Source organism: Hemicordylus capensis, chromosome 2 (genome assembly GCF_027244095.1).
Source record: "Hemicordylus capensis ecotype Gifberg chromosome 2, rHemCap1.1.pri, whole genome shotgun sequence".
NCBI lineage: Eukaryota > Metazoa > Chordata > Lepidosauria > Squamata > Cordylidae > Hemicordylus > Hemicordylus capensis.
In genome coordinates this window covers 251,757,878-251,782,029 of record NC_069658.1, presented here as the reverse complement: position 1 = coordinate 251,782,029, position 24,152 = coordinate 251,757,878, and the positions used below count along the sequence as shown (strand labels likewise).

The 24,152-nt window shown below is 47.3% G+C and overlaps 1 protein-coding gene across 1 annotated transcript; it reads right to left on the bottom strand.

The window, feature by feature from the left end:
- Positions 1–705: 705 nt before the first annotated feature.
- Positions 706–21,540, bottom strand: LOC128343094 (E3 ubiquitin-protein ligase TRIM39-like). Its single transcript, XM_053291606.1, has 7 exons — positions 20,400–21,540; positions 14,823–14,918; positions 13,159–13,389; positions 7,677–7,699; positions 6,830–6,948; positions 3,061–3,093; positions 706–1,318 (listed from the first exon to the last, which is right to left on the bottom strand). The coding sequence occupies exons 1-7, from the start codon at positions 20,811–20,813 to the stop codon at positions 768–770; spliced, it is 1,467 nt and encodes a 488-aa protein (XP_053147581.1). The 5' UTR covers positions 20,814–21,540; the 3' UTR covers positions 706–767.
- Positions 21,541–24,152: the final 2,612 nt, after the last annotated feature.

The window sequence follows — 24,152 nt, the reverse complement described above, 5'->3', positions numbered from 1 at the left end:
AGTCGCCATCTGGGCACTGCTCTGACCTGGGTTAGGATCCTGCTAAGCCCCAAACTATAATATGAAGAGGCTAATTCTGATACTGCCTACATGTTACATTCTGATACATGACTAATTCTGATACTGCCTTTTTAAAAGAAATATAGCATAACTCTTCAAAAAGAAAGCAAGGTTCTGAGTGAGTGATTTAGTTTTGGTGACCAAGGTTGGAAGCCTGTAGTGGTCACCACAGAGTTTCGAAAGGCATTACTGACAAATCCCAAATGATCCCAATGCTTTCTTTTTCTTTTTGTTCTTTGCAATTTTAACAAGCCTCTTAGAGTGGATTTTTAACTCAAGAAAGTGGGGCTGAAAGGAGTATTTGTCTCTGGTGCAACACGTCTCAAATCGTTCAGCAACCTACCAGTTTTCTCACCATGTGTAAACTTGCATGTGGAAGGATTTTGTAGTTTTCCAGTTGCAGAGGAGAGAGTTTCTCTGGGAATTCCACTCAAGCCCAGGGGGCAGGGGGTCAAATTCTATTAATAATCGGGTGGTGGTGGCAGCATGAACTACTGGGAATAAAGGAAAGTTTTTGGGGAGAAACCTTTGTTCTGAAAGCATAGAGGGGATGATTCAGCATTTTTCTTCCCCTCACGTGGGCTTGCTCTAAGACAAAGGCTTCGTAAATTCTACACACATTTTAAAAAAACAACACAGATCCAATAGTGTAACCAAAAAACAAAAAACCAACTAGATATATTTACATGACTTGCAATTTCTGTAGCTTAATATTCATCTGTCTCCACTCTTCCGCTTCCTCGGGGGGAGACTGTCAGGGTTGTTCTCCAACCCACCCAAAAGAAAGGGAGAAGGGTCTGTCCTCGGAATGAAGATTCTGAGAAGGCGTAGATGGGGGCTGCTGAGTCGGCATCAAAAAAGGCCACCTGCCCCTCAGCATAGTTTAGAGTCACTCGGAGCCTCTGAGGCTCCCCACTCAGGTGCAGAGGAATGTCATCAGGGGAAGCGAGTGCTTGGAACACATGACCACACTTCATCACAGCCCAGATCCCTTCCTTGGGACCCCATCTGAAACGGTCTTTTCTCTTCACAGACTTCCTTGCAACACCCACAGCCCAGTTTCCGCCACTTCCCATACTAACTTCCCAGCAATGTCTCCCTGCTGTGAATCCCTCACATCCCAGCACAACACAGCCATTGCTGAATCTCTCAGGATTGTTGGGCAGATTTTGCAATTTCTTTCCCTTTCTCACGCTTTTATGATCTTCAGCAAGGATGAGTTGGGGATGAGCTGTCAATGGATCCAGAGTGACATTAGCTGTTGGGAGTTGGGTGCAGGGGAGGAAAGAGAAAAGAAACAGAGTCAGCTGGGAGACTGACTTCACACCCAAATATACTGGCATCCACATTTGGGATGTTCTTTTCCTTATTTCTACTATTTCTACTTTTCAGTGGAGACTGTAACTGAAACCCTAGGAAAAGGTGGAAGCAGGAGAGTTAGGGACAGAGAACATTCCCTCCTCATGGAATCAGGACCCAAGCTTCAGTTTTTTATTGGAAATATTTACATCTTGCCTCACTTGCCATTCAGCACTGCTCCAGAAGGCAAAGACACCCATACAAATATTTTTGTGTCTGGCTTCTTGCTGTGGCAGCTTCCTGATCTGACCAGGGGGTTGCACTAGAAGAAGTCCAGGATTCCTTCCAGCTCTAATGTTCTATTATTCTTCATTAAGTTAGCAGAGGTGGAGAGGAATGCATGGGAAAACAGGTTTTCTACTTCCCATGCAAACTGGCCATTCAGGAATTCAAGGAAGAATCCAGGTGCCTCAACTCTGGCGAGCAAAGTACATAGTTCTCCCCCACACCCCTGCAAGGTCCGGACTGGGAATAGCACTGGTGCAGACCCATTATCCAGATCTGCAACCAGCTGGACGCTGCACCTCAGAAACAAGGCTGCACCTGCTGCAGTCTCCTTTACATTGCAAGGGCTCTGCTCTTCTCCTTCCTTTCATACATGAGACATATCCATGCTAACGCTCTTTGTAATACAACTACTGTTCTGGATTTCATTGGCCAACATCCACACTACCACTTTGTTTATACAACAGACCAAGTCGTGCATCTGCAACAAGGCCATTTAAGTGCACAAAAGTCCAAAGTTGTGCTCTTGTGCAAGTTTTCCCTGCTTCAAAAGCCAAAGCAGGAAGAGCTTGACCATCAGGAGGTGCACCAGATTCTGCATCTTGGTGCACAGAGCGGTCCCCACTGGTGCAGCACTATCCTGGAATGCAAGCTTCCCACATACTAGTTAGCACAACATACTCCTGTTTGTGCAAATGCAGGATTTGTTTGGATGTCGGCCTTCCCTGGAAAGTAAGGGGAGCAAGCACCATTGCCAGCTGGAGCCTCTTCTGAACTTAGGTTAGGGAAATGCAACTGTCCTAATTCAGTAATAATCAAACAGGAATGAACAATGGACATCTCAGGTTTAGAGTTGCCATCTTTGAAGAAGAGCTGAATTGGAAGAAGACTAGAACTTCACTCCATAACAGGCGAGGAAACACTATGGGCAGTAGCGGCCAGTGCAGGTGGGACAAGGGGTGTGTGGCTAAATGAGCAGCAGGTGCTGTTAATTATTGCTCTCTTCTCATTGGCTGCTGAGGAAGGTGTTGCCTTCAGGTCCTGCTTCTTAGCCTACCAGAAGTCTCTGACAGGCCACAGTTGGACCAGACAGACCTTGTATCTGATCCGGCTGCCAAGTTCTTAAGTTCCCTGCTTATATGATTTGTGAACTGAACTGGGAGAAAAGATACAGAAGGGAAGGGCATAAAATTTAAAAATAAATTGATAAATATTTAAAACAAGAGAAAGAAAACAAACATAGGCCCTGGAGGCCTTCTCTCATTCTTATTTCCTTCTACTCCTAATTCACACACTGATGGCTCCAGAGACCTCAAGACAGACCTGGTGAACTCCTATGAGAAAAAAGCAGACCACTTCCTCACAAGTCTCCATTCCTCCTGTGAATTTTGTCCATCATCTGACCCCACAATTTACCTTTCTGCAGCTGAAATTCAGATACCAAATCGTCTGGGAAGAGAAAGAGAACAGTGAGTAAGTATCACAGCATTTTACTGCAAACAAATATTGTAGCAACAATTTGTTGATATCATTATATCAACATTCTTATTTCTCGTGAAAGATTAAGAGCCAATTCAGGCACTACATTTACCTTGTGGTGCTTTGTCTTTTCTTTAGATTTGTCTTTGATCATATGCCATGCCATATGTAGTGACATGTTAAGTCTCCCCCTTCCCGCCTCAGGTACTTTTGGGATGGTTTGAAGAAACACAGATCTCCATCTTAGCTCAAGAAAATCTTCCACTCCACCCTGAGTGCTCTGAATGGGAGACATTCCTCCCTTTTGTTCCTGAATGAGGACAATCTATGCTTCTTGTTACTGAAGGGACAGAGCCATAAAGCTATCATCTTAAACCCTTTTTCGCAATAGGTGTTTGCAGGGGCGGAGCCACCATTGGGCGAATAGGTTCAAATAACCCGGGCCGCGCCCAATCAGGGGCTGCACCTTGCAGCCCCGACACACCCCCTGCATCTGATGTCAAATGCAGGGGTGCTGGTTTAGCTCCCGAGTGGGGGTTGCGCAGCTCCCGTTCGGGACTTAAATGGCCATTGCGTTTGCGGCACAGCCAGGGAAGAGCATTCCCCTGTAGGGAAGAGCCACTCCTGGCTGTGCTGCAATAGCACAAGTCTAACTCCCAAAGGGGCCGCATGGTATTCTTGGGCAGCCTCCTGGGCAGTCACTATAAAATAAGGGCCCAATCCCCCACCATTTTGTCACCAGTCCAATCATGAGTAATACAAATTTCTATGTCACCAGTTGCTTATGGTGTCCAGAAAGGGAGAAACTGGGGAGATTAATGCTCTCTCAGCCAAAGACCTACCTACTAAGGCAAAACTCAGTGTGAGTTAATTAATATTTTGTATTTTCTAGGATCAGACAGACTCAAATTTGAATCGATTCCACAACCATTTTGGCTCCTTTAAAAAATCATTCAGGCACCCTGATTGGTTTTAAAAGGCACAAAAATGGGACCGAATGGATTCTTCTTCAATTTGACCTGTTTTGAACCAATTTAATTCAAATTTGAATTGAATCAGGCAGATTCTATTCAAAATCAAATTGGGTAGATTCAATTAAAATCAAATTGCAAAATCGATTTGTGCACATCCCTAGTGTCTGAGCCTGGTTATTGGCTTCTGATCAGTCTTTACCTGGTGGCAGCCAGTGTTCCCTCCAACAGGGATTCCCAGATGTTGTTAATTACAACCCCCAGAACCTTCTGCTGTAATGACCTTTGCTTGGGAATTATGGGAGTTGTAGTCAACAACATCTGGGAATCCCTGTTAGGGGGAACACTGGTGGCAGCCTATCTTAAAGGAGTGTTGTGCTCCTAAATCCGGAGCAGAACAATCTTTCTACTGAGAGCAGATCCCAGGAAAGCAGAGTAACCCCGAATCCATCACAGATGGATCCTGCGATTATTAGGAATGCTAATGTTCTCACATTTCTGTAGTTCTTTAAAGTAGTGGTACCCCACCCCTGTGTCTGCCTCAGCAGTGTGTGCAGGGACACCATTTTGGAAAACGGCAGAGACTACAAGAGGCTAGACAGCTTGTTAAGGATGCTCCTACCTACTTCACACATACACCATCAAGCTCAAATCATGGGCAATGAGAAACCTTTTGAGCCACAGGAAGCATGGCAGTTTCTTTGTTCTCTTTGCACCTTGAGAGTTCAGTTTCCAATCTTTCAGGTATACTAAAAGTCTGGCACCTCCAAAAGCATGATTCCAAAAGAGGAAGGAAGAAAGAAGTTGAAATAACACAGATCTCTGTGTCGCTCTGATTCTCTCTCCTGGGAGCTGCAATGTTCAATCTCCCTTCCCTTGTTATCCAGCTTCACTCCACTGACTAGGGAAAATCAGCTCAGCAGATTTAGGAAGGTAGGGTATATCTTTGGGCTCAGGCTATGTTTTGTCTTTAACTTTCTTTGTCTCATCTCTCTTTCTCCTGTGTTGTTGATCACTGCCCCCCATTTGTGTTGCATGAAATCTGTGTGTGTGAAAAGAGCAGTTTATTCCTATTCTGAGTATGTTTGTAACTGGGTTCTCATTTATTAATACATGATTATTATTAATCATTTATAAATATTTATTTTTGTGTACACTGCTTTGCAAACTTTTGTTGAAAAGTGGTATGTAAATAGTAGTACTATTTTACTTGTGTGCATACCTCTGTGTGGAAACTAATAGGAAGGCTGTCATCCTGCCAAAGTTTGTCCCAAACATCTAAACCAAAACTGCAGATTATCCTATTTTTCTCTATGTTCCATCTCTGCAGTTGTAACCATTACATGATTTTACTTTATCACTCTGGTTCATCTCTGTTTAGCTTAGGAATCACCATTAGGTACTGTAAGGAGTTCTGTTTTAGATTCTACAGTTCCTAACTCCTTAAATGTCTGTTAGTTTCCTCAGAGAACTGTGGTGGAGGATAAGCTTTCCCCCCATTGTATGGTTGGCAGAGGCTCTCCTGAGCAAGCGGCTGACCTGTGTACTATGAGTACACAGTATGAATGAAACAAAAGACGGAAATAACCCCAGAGATGCAACCACATTTAAAAAGGGAAGCATTGCAATCATCTAAGTTTGGCTTGATGGACAGAAGATGTTGGTAACTGTGTTATCCAGGAAATGTGTGCCCGGGAGAGCTGACAGGAAACCATTAGATGTGGCCTACAGCCTTTCGCGTTCACATCATGACCAATGTAATCTCCTTGAGAAAGCCGATCTGGCTTCTGTCACCCATGCCTTAGTCATGTCACATTTTGATTATTCCAATGCGGTCTACATGGGGCTGCCCTTGAGAGGTATTCCAAAACCACAGATGGTGAAGAAACCAGCTGCCAGATAGATTTCCCACAGTGTGTATATTACACTGATCTTGAAGGCACTGAAATGGCTTCCAATTTGTTTCCGGGTACAAGTCAAGGTACCTTGAAAGTCCTAAACAGATTGGGCCCTGGGTTACTTGGGAACAGGGGCGTAGCAAGGTTGGAGGGGGCCCAGAGACAAGATTAAAAAATGGGCCCCTCGCTGATATACACACACAATATATATATATAGTGCACTCACACTCACATCCTAATTATGAATACGGTGAATATCTAGTTCACATTGAATCTAGTTTTTTTACTCTCTGCTCCTGCCGATCTCCAAGAGACTCAACATAATTCATAGGAGGTGCAACATGGGCGGGTGGGAAGTCATGTGATGTACCTCTGGGGGGCCCCTCCAGGCAGTGGGGCCCCAAGACGACTGCCTCCCCTTGCCTAATGGTAGTTACACCCCTGCTTGGGAACTGCCTGTTTGCAGCTCAACCAACCCACCTGACTAGGTCAGCTGGGAGGAGCTGAGAGTCGTTTGTCAAGCATGCCAGACAAGGCCTTTTGGTGACTGCCCCCAGGCTGTCGGTCTTACTTGCAATTGAGATCTGCATGGCTCCCTCTCTCCCAGGGATCCAGAGGAAACTGAAGACTATCATTTTGATCCATGCTTTTGGCCAATGAGTGGCCCCTGTCCCTTTTTTTCAGGATGCAGTTATTTTTGTTTTATTTTGAAGTTCATTTTAATGAATTTTTATCATTTTCATACTTTGTTACCTATCCTGGGGTTTGAGGATGAAAGGCAAAATAAAAATATAATTATTAAATAAATATAAAATCTTCACAGTCATTCTTCTTTACCTCCGAATTGCCTCATGATACCCTTCAGGAAGGGTTTACTATCAAACAAATCCCGGATTCTCCACATCTGAGCAGGAGGAAAAGTCACAGGATTCTCAAACACCTTTTTCTTCTCACACCTGTAGAGAAACAAAATGTGAACCCATCAACCATCCAAGCCAGAATTCTGGAGTGGAGGGCGGGGGGGAAGGAATGGAGATGAAGAAACCAGCAGGAAGTCAGTCGGAGCATGGCCAAGAAAATGACACAGTTCTACCTCCTGCTCTTTTGTGAACAGTTTCACAGATACTCCATAGAACGGAGTGGGGACCCTGGGACTGTGTAGGGCAGTCACAATAATGCCCAGCACGGTCCAGTGCAATGGCCAGGCTACAGGAGATGCAACCAAGCCATTAACTGAGAACATCACATTGACTGCTGCATTTTCTATGGGGCCCAAATAGCTCCTGGGACTTGACTTTGCCATACTGGCACTCGAGGAAGCTCAAACCTCATCATTTTCGAGGAGGGGGAGATGGTTTCCTTCAACAAGGGAGGGACTCAAACACCTGCTCTAGAACCAGAGATCTCACAGCTGGAATTAGGTCTTCTATAGAGACAGAAGCAGGTCCTAAGCCCGAACCCCCAAGCGCACTTTTGGGGTGTAATTTTTCATCCACAATATTGAATGTCTCTCCAATATTCAATAAAAGATCAAATGATTAAAAATGCAAAATAGCCAACATATCTGGCAGAAGCACGCTTCTTGAGGTTTTGCTCTCCAACCTTCTTAATTAAAACTATGATTCTGTATAACAAATATGATACCACATTCTCCTCAGAAATGCTGCAATATCCATCTGCTTACCTCTGCAAGGTGCTTCTAACATCCTAGAAGGGAGAGAGAGAAAGAAGAGGGAACTCAGTGCCTGCCAGGGTGTCAATAAGGATATTAAATCAACAAGCAAAGTGGAACCATTTCCTTTTAGCAGAGGGCAGCTGACTTAAAATCCTAACAGCTGAAGCAAGTAAGTGGACATACTGACTAACACAAACCAGCACTCTTCCTTTAAAATGTGCTGTGTGACTTCTACTATTTGGCCCTAGTTTCCTGTTGTCCTGACATATTTTTATTTCCATGGAACAAATGTTCTCTTATACCTGCTGATATGTCAGCTACGATTAGTAGCTGACATGCCAAAGGGAAAAATGCTGATAGAGTCCCTGTTGCTGTTACTGGAGAGGAAGGGGTTAAGGAGGACTTTGTGTCATGGCAAACAGCAGGATCCTGCTTTTCGGTTGGGGGCCTCCTTGTAGTGGGTGATTCGATCATTAGAGGGATAGAAAGATGGGTTTGTGACCCGCGTGGACCGCACGGTGACTTGCCTGCTTGGTGTGAAGGTTACGAACATCATGCAGTGTCTAGACAGGCTCCTAGACAGTGCTGGGGAGGAGACAGCTGTCGTGGTGCACGTCGGCACCAACGATGTGGGGAAATGCAGTCGGGAGGTCCTGGAAGCCAAATTTAGGTGGATAGGTAGCATTTTGAAGTCCAGGACCCCCAAGGTAGCATTCTCAGAAATGCTACCTGTTCCACGCGCAAGTACAGTGAGACAGGCAGAGCTGAGGGGGTTTCAATGCGTGGATGAGACGTTGGTGCCGGGAGGAGGGGTTTAGATTTGTTAGGCACTGGGACACATTTTGGGGCAAGCAAGGCCTGTACAAAAGGGATGGGCTGCACTTGAACCAAGATGGAACCAGACTGCTGGTGCTTAAAATCAGAAAGGTTGCAGAGCAGCTTTTAAAATGACACCTGGGGAACAGCCGACGGGAGCTGGGCAGTATCCCATTTGGCAAAAGCCATCCTTTAAAGTGTGAGGCTGCAAAGAATTCAGATAAAACAGAAGGGGACAGAGCAGAACCGCACAAAGAGCAGACAGGAACCTGTGCCAGCAGACCAAAGAGTCCAAAGAATAGTATACTTCAGGGGAGAGATTCAGCATAAAGGTGCTTATATGCCAATGCCAGAAGCCTCCGAGCCAAGATGGGTGAGTTGGAGTGCTTGGTTGCTAACGCAGAAATAGCTATAGTGGGCATAACAGAAACATGGTGGAATAGTGAGAACCGGTGAGACACTGTTATCCCTGGATATAAACTCTATAGAAAGGACAGGGAGGGGCGCCTTGGAGGAGGGGTAGCACTGTGTGTTAAAGAAGGGATAGAATCTAAAAAGCTAGAAAACCTAGGTGGACTGGAGTCCTCCACAGAAACCCTGTGGTTGACTATACAAGGCCAGAAAGGGAACGTGCTACTGGGGACGTGCTATCACCCTCCAGAGCAAAATGCAGACAGTGACTGGGAGTTGCAGGAGGAAATCAGGGAGGCATCAAGGAGAGGCAGGGCTGTAATAATGGGTGACTTCAATTACCATCACATAGACTGGGTAAATTCATATTCAGGTCAAGACAAAGAGATCAGATTTCGAGATACGCTAAATGACTGTGCCCTAGAAGAGTTGGTCATGGAACCAACCAGAGAGAAGGCGACCTTGGACCTAATTCTGAGTGGCACCCAGGACCTGGTGCGTGATGTCAGTGTCATCGACCCTTTAGGGAAAACAGTGACCACAGTGCCATCAAATTCAGCATACATGCGGGGAGAGAATCACCAAGGACAGACGTTTTGAATTTCAGAAGAGGAAACTTCTCCAAAATGAGGAGTATGGTGAAAAGAAAGCTGAAAGGGAACATCAGGAGAGTCTCTTCGCTCCAGAGTGCATGGAGTTTACTCAAAACCACAATACTAGAAGCCCAGTTAGATTGTATACCCAAAAGGAGGAAAGGTACCACTAAGTCCAGGAGGATGCCAGCATGGCTAACGGGTACCATCAAGGAAGACATAAAAGGGAAGAAGACTTCCTTCCGAAATTGGAAGGCCTGTCCAAATGAAGAGAACAGAAAGGAACACAAACTCTGGCAAAAGAAATGCAAGGTGACAATAAGGAAGGCAAAAAGAGAGTTTGAGGAACATTTAGCCAAAAGTATCAAGGGGAAAACCAAAAACTTCTTTAAGTACATCAGAAGCAGGAAACCTGCCAGGGAAGCAGTTGGACCATTAGAAAATGAAGGAGTGAAAGGGATTATTAAGGAGGATATGGAGGTTGCAGAGAAGCTAAATGAGTTCTTTGCATCTGTCTTCACGGCAGAGGATACTGAGCATATACCTGTTCCTGAACCAGGCTTTTTAGGGATGGAGGCTAGAGAGCTGAGTCTGATAGAAGTGACAAGGGATGATGTTCTAAACTGTCTGGAAAAACTGAAAGCTAACAAATCACCAGGGCCGGATGGCATCCATCCAAGAGTCCTCAAGAACTCAAATGTGAAATTACTGACCTCCTTGCTAAAATATATAACTTATCCCTGAAATTGGGCTCTGTACCAGAGGACTGGAGAGTAGCAAATGTAACACCGATTTTCAAAAAGGGATCCAGGGGCGATCCGGGAAATTACAGGCTGGTTAGCCTAACGTCCGTTCCAGGCAAAATTATGGAAAACATCCTCAAGGATAAAATTTTAAAGGACCTAGAAGAACAGGCCCTGCTTGGAGTGAGCCAGCATGGCTTACGCAAAGGTAAATCTTGCCTCACCAACCTTTTGGAGTTCTTTGAGAGTGTCAGCGAGTGTGTGGATCAAGGTGATCCAGTTGACATCATATACCTGGACTTCCAAAAAGCTTTTGACAAAGTTCCTCATCAAAGACTCCTGAGGAAACTTAGAGGTCATGGGATAAGGGGACAAGTATATGTGTGGATTGCTAACTGGTTGAAAGACAGGAAACAGAGAGTAGGTATAAATGGAGAGTTTTCACAATGGAGGGAAGTAAGAAGTGGGGTCCCCCAGGGATCTGTACTGGGACCAGTGCTTTTTAATTTATTCATAAATGATCTAGAAGTAGGGGTAAGCAGCGATGTGGCCAAATTTGCAGATGATACCAAACTCTTCCGGGTAGTGAAATCCCAAATGGATTGTGAGCAGCTCCAAAAGGATCTCTCTAAACTGGGGGAGTGGGCGACAAAATGGCAAATGCGGTTCAGTGTTAGCAAGTGTAAAGTGATGCACATTGGGACGAAAACCCCCAACTTCAAGTATATGCTGATGGGATCCGAGCTGTCGGTGACTGACCAGGAGAGGGAACTTGGGGTCGTGGTGGACAGCTCGTTGAAAGTGTCGACTCAATGTGCGGCAGCTGTGAAAAAGGCCAATTCCATGCTAGGGATCATTAGGAAGGGGATTGAAAATAAAACGGCTAACATTATAATGCCCTTATACAAAACTATGGTGCGACCACACTTGGAGTACTGCGTACAATTCTGGTCACCACATCTTAAAAAGGACATTGTTGAACTGGAGAAGGTACAGAAGAGGGCAACCAAGATGATCAGGGGCCTAAAGCACCTTTCTTATGAGGCAAGACTACAACACATGGGGCTTTTCAGCTTAGAAAAAAACACGACTGTGGGGAGACATGATAGAGGTCTATAAAATCATGCATGGTGTGGAGAAAGTGGAGAGAGAAAATTCTTTTCCCTCTCACACAACACTAGAACCAGGGGTCACTCCATGAAATTGATTGTCGGGAGGTCTAGGACCAACAAACGGAAGTACTTTTTCACACAACACGTGATCCACTTGTGGAACTCTCTGCCACAAGATGTGGTGACAGTCAACAACCTGGATGGCTTTAAGAGGGGTTTGGATGACTTCATGGAGGTCTATCAATGGCTACAAGTCGGAGGGCTGTGGGCCACCTCCAGCCTCAAAGGCAGGATGCCTCTGAGTACAAGTTGCAGGGGAGTAATGGCAGGAGAGAGGGCACACCCCCAACTCCTGCCTGTGGCACCCAGCGGCATCTGATGGGCCACTGTGCGAAACAGGATGCTGGACTAGATGGACCTTGGGCCTGCTCCAGCAGGGCTGTTCTTATGTTCTTGTGTTCGGTCTCACAGAGCCCTTCCAGGGGAAAGGGGGAATCGGCAAGAACTGCACCCCCTGCACAGACAACTGCGCTTCAGAAATAGGGTTGCCCTTCCTCAAGACTCGAGAGTCTCCTCTTCCTCAACTTCTTGGTAGGAAGGTCCACTATTACAATGAGGCTTACATTTGAGTGAACATGAATGGGAGTGGGTGTATTTTTTTAAACCATAATTACAAGGGAAGATCTTATTGGAGATGACACTGGTTTTTGTTTTGTTTTTAAAGTGGAGATTGCAAACAGGCAATGACAGGAAGCAAAGTGGAAAAGGTATGTCCAGGTTTGGAAGAGGGAGATTGTACTCTTGGAAGCCAACCCTCTAATACAAGAATCTCAAACTGCTGCCTTCCAGCTATTGTGGGACTGCAATGGAAGATAAAATTGTTTCACTCTTGCTCCAGAGAGGAGAAAATTGTTGCGAGAAGCTACAAAAACAATGGAGTGGACTGTTGTAGGGGCCACTCCAGGAGAGGTTGTTTCCCCCATGGCCCCACCCTCAACAGGAAGTTGGGGTGGAGAGGGAGGTCCAGATCTCAGTAAACTGCTGACTTTCCCACTTGTCCTCTCTCTGCCAGCCTGAGCAGAAGGCAGGCTGGAAGTGGCAGGGGCAGACAGCCCCAGCCCGATCCTGGGTTGCACAAGAGAAAAGTTGCCCAGACTTGAAAGCTCACAGGTCAGACACCTTTTGTGGCCATTGGTCCTGCTCCCTCCCCACCATACTATCCTCCCTGCCCCTTGTGCCCTGCCTGCTTTGTTCTGGCTCCTCCTTGGAGATCGATCCCTGGCTGGAAATAGCCCCTGTCTCCATCTGAGATCAAGGCAAGAGAAAGTCACGCTGAGCAGGTCAGCTGCTTCTCTCTGACTCTCTCATCTCCTTATGGGTCCCAGGGAGTGGGGGCAGTCAGGGCAACTTTTGACTACTCTCCCCTTTGAAGATCGTTTAGCAGCCACTCTATGAAGAACAGCCACTGGCAGGAACTGCATGACTTCCATGAAAGAGGAAGGGTGCACTGAGAGCTGCTCCCCACTGGTGGGATCCCATGCAATGCCCCCACTCTTCATGTTGCAGGACAGAATGACCCAGGCTGGGATGGGAGGACATGGGAAGCAACACATTTTCTCATCTCCACACTACCCTGCCCCACATTCTTCCACCCCAATGTTGATTGCAGACAGAACTGGTCCGTTTCACCAATTCCTAGTCATTATGTGTTACTCCAACCCCGCTCCAGTTAGGTCAGTGTCTTTGCCCCACATCCCTTCACCCATCTGCCCAACTGAAGCTCTGCCCCTGTACCCTATTTCTGCCACAATCTTACCTGCAGAAGTTCACTCGCTGACTGCTGACATTTTTGCTCCATCTCCTGGATAACATTTTCAAGAGAGGAGAGCTCCTTTGACAGTTCAGCCATCTGCTTGTCCATGTTTCTTGCAATCTCCTTCTCCACCTCTTCTATCTTAACCAGCAGATGTTTCTCCTGTTCTTCCAGAAGCTGGTGTAACTGTCTGAATTCAACCACCATCTTCTGCTTCTCGGCTTCTGTTTGCTTCTGCAACAAGCACAATGGCTACTAGTCTGATGGCTATAGGACATCTCCAGCCTCAGAGGCAAGATGCCTCTGAATACCAATTGCAGGGGAGCAACAGCAGGAGAGAGGGCATGCCTTCATCTCTTACCTGTGGGCTTCCCACAGGCATCTGGTGGGCCACTGTGTGAAACAGGATGCTGGACTAGATAGGCTAGATGATCCAGCAGGGCTGTCCTTAAGCAAGCAGCTGGAAAGAGACCAATGTCACAAAATAGTGGCTGATAGCCGGACTAGTTCCAGTACTTTAATCCTGAGCCCATGTAAGTGGGGGAAGGGGTGGTTTCTGACATCTCCTCTCCCTTCCCCAGCTGCTGGTACCACCAAGAAATATGTGCCTGAAGACTGTATGGACCCCAGGGACATATTTGGGATAGCACAGGTAGCTACAGAGACTGGTGAAAATGGTTCCTCTCCCCTTTCCACTGTTACAGCGTTGAACCACTGGCACTTCTTTAGTTGGCCACAGGATTTTGGTCAGTAAAAGATTTTCAGAGTCAAGAGCTGGGTGATGAGAATTCTCTAGAAAGAACACTTTGGACATGTCTAAAGATGGATTATACAGGAGAACCTCATTACTTGCACGGGTTCCGTTCCTTGCCTACTACTGTGAGTAACGGAACCACGAGTAACAAGGCATTAGGTCTATGGGGAAAGGGGGGTTAAGTTTCAGGGTGGAGGGGGAAATTTTTAGAGCCCCCAAACAGCCCAAAACTTACTCTGGAATGCTCCACTGCTCCTCCATGTGCTCAGGAATACCCCCCAAAGGACAAATTGCCTCCCACAACCTTGAAAAATCATGGAGAAAAGTCCATTTCCACCCAGAAAAGAGACACAAAATGGCTCCTCCTCCTGGCTTCCTAATGACAAAAGAGACAAAGTGACCTCTGCAGTCATTTCTGGCCCTCTAGGAACTGCAGATGCATGGGTTTTAACCCATTCATATCTGCAGATACTGGTAACAGGTGTCAATAAGACACCCTGTGGATACGTGGAACAGCAAATGTTCTTATGTTCCGCGAACAACAATGTTCTCCTGTATAAACATTAATCAGAGGAAGGATGTCATAAAGAGAAGAGCCCACCTTTAAAATAGCCTTTCACGAACTTTTGACAGGTGATCAGGGTGCCTCAATAATATTATTTTATTTTATTTTATTTCTATACCACTCTTCCCAAAAATGGCTCAGGGCGGTTTACATAGAAAAATAACCAATAAATAAGATGGATCCCTGTCCCCAAAGGGCTCACAATCTTTAAAAAACCAAAAACATAAAATAAAACATAATACATATTCTGATGAGAAGAGCTACCTCATAGGTTTTAACACTTTCTGTGTCTTATATTCAGCTTTTCCACTTCTAGACCCAAGTATTTCTTCAGTCTGTGATACTTACAAGGAAGCCTTGGCTTTCCTTCTCTGTGTCTGCTTTATATGTGAGAATTTCTTCTCTCTCCTTCCTCAGCCTCTCCAGATAGGTGCAGATCTGATTCTGAAGAAGAAACTACAGTTGTTAGTTCCTTGTATAAGATATCCCCCCATGCACCAATCCCCCTCTGTTTTCCCTGCTATGCTGTACTTTTGAACTCCTTTATTATGGTGTTATATTTTACTTATTATTTATTGTTTGTTTGTTTGTTTGTTTGTTTGTTTATTACATTTATAAACCGCCCCATCTAAAGGCTCTGGGTGGTGTACAAAAACTTTAAAAAGATATAAAAATACACCATTCAAAATACAGTGCTAAAAACAATATAAAAAGAATTCAAAAACAATTAAAACCATTTAAAACCAATTAAAATACTTTTAAAAACAACACTTTACAAGTCTTGGAAGGCCAGGACAAACAAATAAGTTTTTAGGGCTCTCTCAAAGGCCAATAGCAAGCCTAAACTGCGGATATCTGCCAGGAGTGCATTCCATAGACCAGGAGCAGCTACAGAAATGGCCCAGTTCCGAGTTGCCACCAGACGTACCGATGGTAACTGGAGACGGATCTCTCCAGATTACCTCAATGAGTGATGGAGACCATGCAGAAGAAGGCGCTCTCTAAGGTACCCTGGACCCAAGCCATTCTGGGCTTTAAAGGTAATAACTAGCACTTTATATTTTGCCCGGAAACATATCGGCAGCCAGTACAACTGTTTTAAGACAGGCATAATATGATCTCTCTGGGTTCCCTCAGAGACCAATCTAGCTGCTGCATTCTGAACTAACTGTTTCCGAACTAAGTACAAAGGCAGCCCCATGTAGAGCACATTGCAGAAGTCAAGCCTGGAGGCTCGAGTACTACCAGCTGATGCACCACTGTTTTGAGGTCATCCTCTTCAAGGAATGGACGCAGCTGTCAAATCAGCCAAATCTGATAGAAAGCACTCCTGACCATGGCCTCCACCTGAGATAGTACTCCCAAGCTGGACACCTGCTCCTTCTGGTGGAGTGTAACCCCATCTAGCACAGGAAGCTCTTAAGCATCCCTTAAATTCCGATCCCCCATAATGAGCACCTCTGTCTTGCTTGGATTCAGCTTCAATTTGTTTATTACTTATATGTAATATGTACTGATTTTATATTTCTTGCACCCTGCCTTGCTTCCTGTAAGTTGACTATTTAGAATGGAAAGAGGGGTAGAAACTTGGCACAAAAACACCTGGAAAAAAATGTAAAACTTTCAGGCTTTTAATTTATAGTTTTCAAGTTTACATTTTAGTGTTTTTATCTATATTTTTGAATGGTTTTAATTGTGGTAATGTTTTGTGTTTTAGATTGTAAACCATACAGATATTTGGATATGGGGCAGTAAATAAATGTGCTACATAAACAAACTCTCAGTTATAATTTGGATAAACACAGGCAAGTTAAAAGTTATTCTTAATTCCATGCCTATCTTTGATTGCCTTTAGTTCCAAGAGAACTTTTGGTTCAAAAGTGATGTACAAATACTGTTGCGGTTGTACTGATCTGTGGGCCGCCCCCTTTGAACCTAAAAATTACTGCAGGTGAACTGTTCTAGAGAACTCTGTTCTCTAGCTACCCAACAGGGGCGTAACTACCATTAAGCAACAGGAGACAGTTATCTAGGGGCCTGCTGCCTCGAGGCCCCCCCCGAGACATGTCACATGACTCCCCATTGCCCGCCCACCCAGCCTAATATATTTTTTAAAAAAATTATTTTAAATTTTTGCTGCCGCGTGGCTGAAGGATGACTGCTGGGGGGTGAGCCGGGGTAGTCCTTCTCCCCCCCCCCACCGCCCCAGCAGCGGCAATCTCACTCCCAGAGTGACGGAGGGCCTACCTTTTGGCCCCACGTCTCTTCCCAACTGCGAGGTGCGCCTGCGCAGTCGATTGATCGTCACAGAGAGTTAGACCGCTGCTGCCGGGTGGGGGAGGGAAGGACTACTCTTGGCTCACCCCCCAGTAGCCGTCTCTCGGCCATACGGCAGCAACAATGTAAAATATATATATATATATAAAAGAAAATGCATGTTTGGTCTCCCACAGGCCTCCTAAGCCATTGTGTTTGCCCTTCGTTCTCCAGGCCCCAGTGAGGATCAGTCCCAACTGACTTATTTGCAGTGCTACCCCCAATTTCCTTTAATTTGTTCCTATTAGGAACCACACACAGTTTGGCGCGGCGGGCCACCTTTGTCACGCGGCTTTACATGCTGGTAGGTGGGGCCAAAGGCCGCAAGAGGCAGAGCGCGAAGAGGAACGGTTAGGACTGGAAGAAGGTGCACGGAAGGAGGGAGGTGAGAGAAGTTCGGTGTTAGCCAATGATGAGAAATGTACTCGTCCCCGTGCCCTCGCCTCTTTATTATTTGTGCCCATCTTTGGCAAATAAAATAAATAATAATAAAAGTATTGGGGTAATGTGGTTGCTACTGTTAACCAACGGGTTACTATCTACTTGGTAGACGATAGCCAATTTTGTACGTACCAAGGAGGAGAAAACTTTATAGTTCAAAGAAGCTTTATTGAATTCTGCAGAGTTAACAAAGTGGCCGTCTAGGGGATAGCTCCGAAAGACAAGACGGACCCAAGATGGTGTCCGTCCAAAGCTTTTATACAACAATTGATACATCTGAAAACATCATGATTCACAACAAGCCAGCCAGGTAGTCCGGCAGTACAACTCCATATTAGGCCAACAGCCTTACAATACTACCATTGTTAAAGGAGTGCTTATGCAGCTTTCGAGGAGGCAGTTCAGATACCAGCATCATCACCTCTCCTGACCAGTAGGCCAGAACAAAGCAAGGCATAGAGAATACATACTGTGTTGCAAGTTTCAAGGTCTGCAAGGCACAGAGTATGAGAACCAAAGCATACGAAGCAGATTCTTTCCCACTGACATACGTTCAGGAATACAAGATGGAGGGGACTCTTGCTCTCTTCAGCTACCATCCAAATGGTGTAGCAAGAGCTCAGTTCTCCATTAACTATATACCCTAGGATCAATACATATAGATCAATATGAAATGCTTAGATTCATGGGTAACACTACCGCAGCACCAGGTGCTTTGTAACCAGGCGCTGACCCTTTAAGCTGCTACAGGGTGGGACGGAGCGCAGCCTGCAATCCTAACGAGGAAGAAAGTCCCAGGACTGAACTCAGCTGGTCTGATTTAGGATTAAACTTGTTTGGATCAGCCCGCACACACCAGACAATAGTGCACTGGATTGCAGCCCTGGTAATTCACCCATTCCTTGCAGGTTGGAATCAAATCCCCCTGATATCATTGGGAACTGCTTCCCGGTAAGGAAGAGGAGAGGGGCGCCCTTGAGGGTCAGTGAGAGGAGCAACCATCAGTCGCATTTCTGTGTCTTTCATTCTCACCAAGTCCATTTGGAACAGAATATGGTGCATGTTTTCAGGCGCAGGGCATGGGCAGATCGCTTACATTTGCAACAGGACTAAATACTTTGGGAAGTTTACATCTGAGCGATTTAATCAGGTCCGAGGGAAACTGACAGGGAAATAAAGTGTATAAGAAGCAAAGCCACTGTGGGGTGGGGGTGGTTTGCAAGCAGAGAGCCCTCTGTGTGTGCTTTTATTATGTAAATAATCGTTTGGCCTCTCTGTATAAATGCATGTGTCATTTTAAAATGTCCAAACTGCAGCTTCTGCAGCCCTCTGGATACCTGACCACACATTTCCTCAAAGGTGAGAGAGCTAGAAAAACAAGCTGGAGAATGTCTGTGTGTGTATGTGTGTTTGCACGCACACACACACCCCCATGCTTAACTTGCTTTCTACCTTCCTTAAAGGCACCTGCCTCTTCTCTAACAGTACCCATTCAGCTGCTAAAAATGTTGCTCTGAGCGGCAAGCTGACACAAGGCCTCTGTCCCAAACCTTTCCACTTGGCGTGGTTGGGGAAGTGGAATGGGGAGGGGAGTAGAGAGAGCTGCTAACCCTTGGAAGGGCAGCAATATCCTTATCTTGAAATGAAGCCTTGAGAAAGGTAGTGCTTTATCATTACTTCATTATAAACCGTTCCTTGAGTAGGCTTTACCTAGGAGTAGGTCCTACGAAATTTTACTATGAGGAGAAGTGTTTGGGTGCAGCTCTCACTTCCCAGTCCTAAAACAGAGTTACAATGTTCTTCTAAATAGTAGGGTTGCAGTTAATGCAAAGCAGTGAGCGATTACTATTATTTATTATTATTAGTTGGTTTACAAAAGTTAAAATATAATACAACTCCATAAAAACCACATTTTAAATCAGTTAAACAATAAAAACTATAGCGTGTGTGCGCACACACACACACACACCCATAAAAAAGACAAACAGAAACAGGAAAGCTGATGCTGTGTATAACCTATATGTATGTGTGTTTGTGTGTGTGTGTGTGTGTGTGGCAGTGCTGTAAAATGGGTTAATTATTTTGATGTATATCTGCACAGAGTGTCTTGTATATCTTTACAAATTCAGTTGCTTAAATATTGGATCCTTTACAGCCAGAAAGGTGGGGGATATGTGGGATGGGAGTAAGTTGTTGTGTGTTGAAATGTTTCTGCTAATGCATATTTGCATGAATATTTGTTTTTATATTCTTACTTTCTTGTGAGTTCAGTTGCTGTTTGTGCCCTCAAGAACCCACCTGTTAAAAATGCTTTTAAGACTCAGTATTGATTCCAGGACCATGATAGTGATTTATCTATGGGTTAATCTTGCAGAGATGTTACAGACTGCTGAACTTGTAGAAGACAGTAGTGTGCTGAAACTGTAGTTGGAATATGTGCAATGATTAAAGTTCTTTATTGATTCTGTTGTATTAATTGGTTCTGCTGTTATTTACACCTTGTAACTAGTTGGGATAGTTAGCAGAGACATCGGGCCAGGAGACGGAGAGGAAGGCAGTGAGTGGCCCATTTCAAAATCTCATCCCATTCCTCCTCTCCATTCCAGGAGAGGAGAGCTGGTCTTGTGGTAGCAAGCATGACTTGTCCCCATAGCTAAGCAGGGTCTGCCCTGGTTGCATATGAAGGGGAGACTTGATGTGTGAGCACTGCAAGATATTCCCCTCAGGGGATGAAGCCGCTCTGGGAAGAGCAGAAGGTTTCAAGTTCCCTCCCTGGCTTCTCCAAGATAGGGCTGAGAGAGATTTCTGCCTGCAACCTTGGAGAAGTCGCTGCCAGTCTGTGAAGACAATACTGAGCTAGATAGACCAATGGTCTGACTCAATATATGGCAGTTTCCTATGTTCCTAACCTGGCTATGCCCCTGCTACCCAATGAGATGACGAAAACCCTTTTCCTGCCACATGACTCAAGGCCGGAAGCCTTCATTGAGCAACTTGCTTCCAGCACTCCACTCAGCCCTTCTGCTTCAGGAACAATGCTGCTGAGCCTGGGGTCAGCTCAGTCTTCTCCCCCATCCCAGTAGTCACTTGTTCTGGCACTTCTCAAAATCCCCACCACCACCACCACCCCATCATGATATCTCAATCCATGAAACGGGGAGTCCCTACCTTGTATTCCTGGGCAGCCTCCTCCAGGGGAACCACAGTGTGAGCTCGGTGCTCCTTGGATAAGTTGCACACCACGCAGATGGGGGCTTCATCCTCCTGGCAGAAGAGCTTCAGGGGCTCCTGGTGCCTCTCGCAGACTCTCCCCGCTCCGGCTTCCTGCTTCGTCTGCACACTCAGCTCTTTGGCTACTTCAATCACACTGGCCAGCTGCCTGTTTGCCTTCAAGTTTGCCTGAACTCTCTCTCGGCACTGAGGACAGACAGTGACTGCGGATAATGGTCCCCAGTATTGGGAAATGCAGCCTCGGCAGAAATTGTGCCCACAGTCTAGCATGACAGGATCTGTGAAGAAGTCCAGGCAAATGGAGCAAGTTGCTTCCTCCTGAAACCTCTCACTGGGGCCGAGAGCAGCCATGGCTCAGACATCAGGATGCAAGCAAAAACAAACTTGTTTTCCTCTCTGCCCCTCCCACCCAGTCAGAGCACTGAGCCTTTCTCTTCCTCTAAGACAGTGCTAGTAAATCAGATTTCAGCGTTGGACCCAGACTAGAAGGAGGGGGCGGAGGCTGTTGCCTTCCCCAGGAGCAAAAGAGGCAGGCCTCAAAACTTCCTCCCATTCAAAACCACATGCATGGAGAAGGAGCTTTGGGGACCTCGTACTCTGAAAGTGGCATTCTAGACTTTTGGAGCCTCAGCCTCTTTTGTAGGCTCTTTGGGCCAGCAGAAACCGGTGCTCTTTCTCCCTGCCCTGTTCAAATGCTAGATATAGGGTGCGTTTTGGCAATGAAAAATATGCCCTTTGTCCATGCCCAGAGAAGCACTTGTTTTGATTTTTATTTCCAGAGCTGAACCCTGGTATGAAAAATGGATGTTGGGTCTGTGCCCTGCTTCCAGTTATTCAGAAGAGAAATTGCTAAGCTGCTCCATGTATGGCCAGCCATGTATGCATAAGGAGATCTTCTATCATTTGGTTGGGGAACTGGCCCTCTAGGAGGGGGTATTTAACCCTTTCCACCCAGACCAAAACTTTTGCACAAATTGACACTGTAATGGACTGTTCCCTATAGCCACTCTGATTCTCCAAATTAGTCCAACAGTACCATTGGAGTGTTTAGCCAGCACTCCAGAACTGTTCCATTAACAGACTCAGGAACTGGACTTGGGTGGGTTTGGACCAAGAGTGGAGGGAGGCCAGAGGCGGCCTGTGTTCTGCCGCCTTCGCCATGGCCCCTGCATCTGACGTCAGAGGCAGGGAGCATTTAGCCACCACCACCCCCATCTGCCTTCAGACGCAGGGGTCATGGTTTAGCTCCCAAAGGGGGCCGTGCAGCCCCGTTTGGGAGTTAAATTGGGCAGCGCTGCATTTGCAGCACAGCTGGAGAGACTCTCGCTGCCTTAAAGACAGGGAGAGCTTCTCCTGGCCATGCTGCAAACACAGCGCTGGCCATCTAACTCCCCAAAGGAGCTGTGTGGCTCCATTCGGGAGCTAAGTCAGGGCCAGTGCTGCATTCGCAGCACAGCCAGGAGCAGCTCTCCCTGCCTTTAAGGCAGTGAGAGTCTCTCCGGCTACACTGCAAATGCAGCACTGGCCCTGACTTAGCTCCAGAATGGGGCCACACAGCCCTCTCTACTCCCCCGAATGGGGCCACACACAAAATAATAATAATTAATTATTATTATTTGCATTTCTATCCCGCTCTTCCTCCAAGCAGCCCAGAGCGGTGCACTACATACTTGAGTTTCTCCTCACAACAACCCTGTGAAGTAGGTTAGGCTGAGAGAGACGTGACTGGCCCAGAGTCACCCAGCTAGTATCATGGCTGAATGGGGATTCGAACTCGGGTCTCCCCGGTCCTAGTCCAGCACTCTGACCACTACACCACGCTGGCTTCCGTGTACCATGGGCAAAGAAAATTATTTATATATTTAATCCTCCTAAACGTACCCATCACAAATCCCATATGTGGCAGCTCTCGCGAGAGCAGCTGCCTAGGGGATAGCGATGGTGATGGGAGACAGTGGCGGTGGTGGCAGGCCGACCAGGCCTGGTCACTGGTCGGCCAGATCGGGTGGCAGTGGGCCAGGCTGGCCCGGCCGCCAGGAGGAGGAGGCAGGAGGAGCCCAGCCACCGGTTAGCTGGAGAAGATGGCAGCGGGCTGGCCTGGACCTACCACCATGAGGAGGACACGGGAGGAGGTGGGTTGGTCTGGCCCTGGCCCAGCTGCTGGTTGGTTGGAAGAGGAAGAGGTGGCGGCTTGGCCTAGGCGGGAGGAGCCCAGCCACCGGTAGGCTGGAGGAGGCGGCAACGGGCTGGCCTGGCCTGGCCGCCATGAGGAGGACACGGGAGGAGGTGGGTTGGCCTGGCCCTGGCCCGGCTGCTGGTTGGTCAGAAGAGGAAGAGGTGGCAGCTTGGCCTGGCCTGGCCGCCTGCCAGGAGGAGGGGGTGGGAAGAGGTGGCGAGCCGGCTTTCTGGCTTGCTTGCAAGCCAGAAAGCGTGGGGGGAGTGGAGAGGAAGCAGGCCAGCCGGCTGGCCGGCCAGAAAGTGGGTGGGGGGGAGGGCTGAGAATCAAGCGGGGCGGGGGAGTGGCTGGTCGGCCAGCTAGCCAGAAAGCTGGGCATGCCAGTGTGGTGGGGGAGGAACAGCTGTAGTGGGCGGGCTGGCCGGAGGCACAGATGCTCTATGCCTAGCCCAGCTAGTATTTTTATAAATTATAACACACTAGTGTTTTCAAGCCCGTTAAAATAACGGGCGCTAGTAGGGGAGAGTTCCTCCCCCCTGCCCCACTCCCTCTTGCCCTTGCCCCTCCCCCATGCCCCACTCCCTCTTGCCCCTCCCCCTGCCCTTTCCCTCCCCCTGCATTTTTCTTTTCTTACCGGCCCTCTGCTCCTCCTCCCGGCCGGCAAACAGTTAACAGTGATCAGTTTTGGAAGCGGCGGCGAAGCAGCAGCAGGAGCTGGCGACTGGGTCCGATGTCAGCCGCGGCGGGCCGGGCCTGCCACGCCACGCGGCCATTGTTGTGGCCAGCTGCCGGACAGCCACCGCTCCCCCTATTTTCACCTTCTGCCCCTGGTATCAGGGCCCACTGCGTTCCCGGCAGGGGGGTTGTGCGCTCCGGGCCCCGTGCCGCCATTCCCCCTCCCGCCGCCGTCAGCCTCCATGCCGCGGCCGGTCTCCCCGGCCGGGCAAGGCCCCCCCGCCACCGTCGGCCTCCCCTTTTCTGCTTCCCCCGCTGCCTCCTCATCACTCCGTCGGCTTTTTAGCAGCTGGGCTGGTTCCGCTGCTGCCGCCTCTGCCCTCCCCCGGTCTCCGCTTCTCCTTTATTGTTTTAGTGGCAGGGCTGGTCCCTGCCGCCCCACCACGGCTGGCATCGGCTCCAGTCGCCACCGCCTCCTGCTGCTGCTTCCCCTTGCCGCTTACCGGGACCCAACATGGCCGCCCGTGTCCATGCGGCCGTATCTTTCTCGGACGTTCTGGGCATGCACTCCGCGCATGCCCAGAACGGCCGAGAAAGACACGGGCAGGGACACAGGATCAGACTCAAGCTCTTTATTATAGAGGATAGTTAAAATTGTCACTTGTTGCATCCCAATGCATGCAGCAGCCTAGACAGCTGCCTTGCTTACCTATGCCTCGTCCTGGGTCTGCCCCACCCCAAAGCCTCTCAAACCCAGTAGGAGCTATGCCAACAACCAGGGTTCGTCTGCGTGAGAGAACTAGAAGGGAACTGCCTCTTGTTTTAAATTATGAGAAAGA

What these genes read in the sequence shown, in the direction of transcription:
- LOC128343094 (XM_053291606.1), bottom strand. Translation starts at nt 20,813, where the DNA reads ATGGCTGCTCTCGGCCCCAGTGAGAGGTTTCAGGAGGAAGCAACTTGC. An exon ending in AGGCTGCCCAGGAATACAAG is followed by an intron (nt 14,919 to 20,399) that starts GTAGGGACTCCC and finishes TTTCTTCTTCAG; the next exon opens with AATCAGATCTGCACCTATCT. An exon ending in CAGCGAGTGAACTTCTGCAG is followed by an intron (nt 7,700 to 13,158) that starts GTAAGATTGTGG and finishes TCTCCCTTCTAG; the next exon opens with GATGTTAGAAGCACCTTGCA.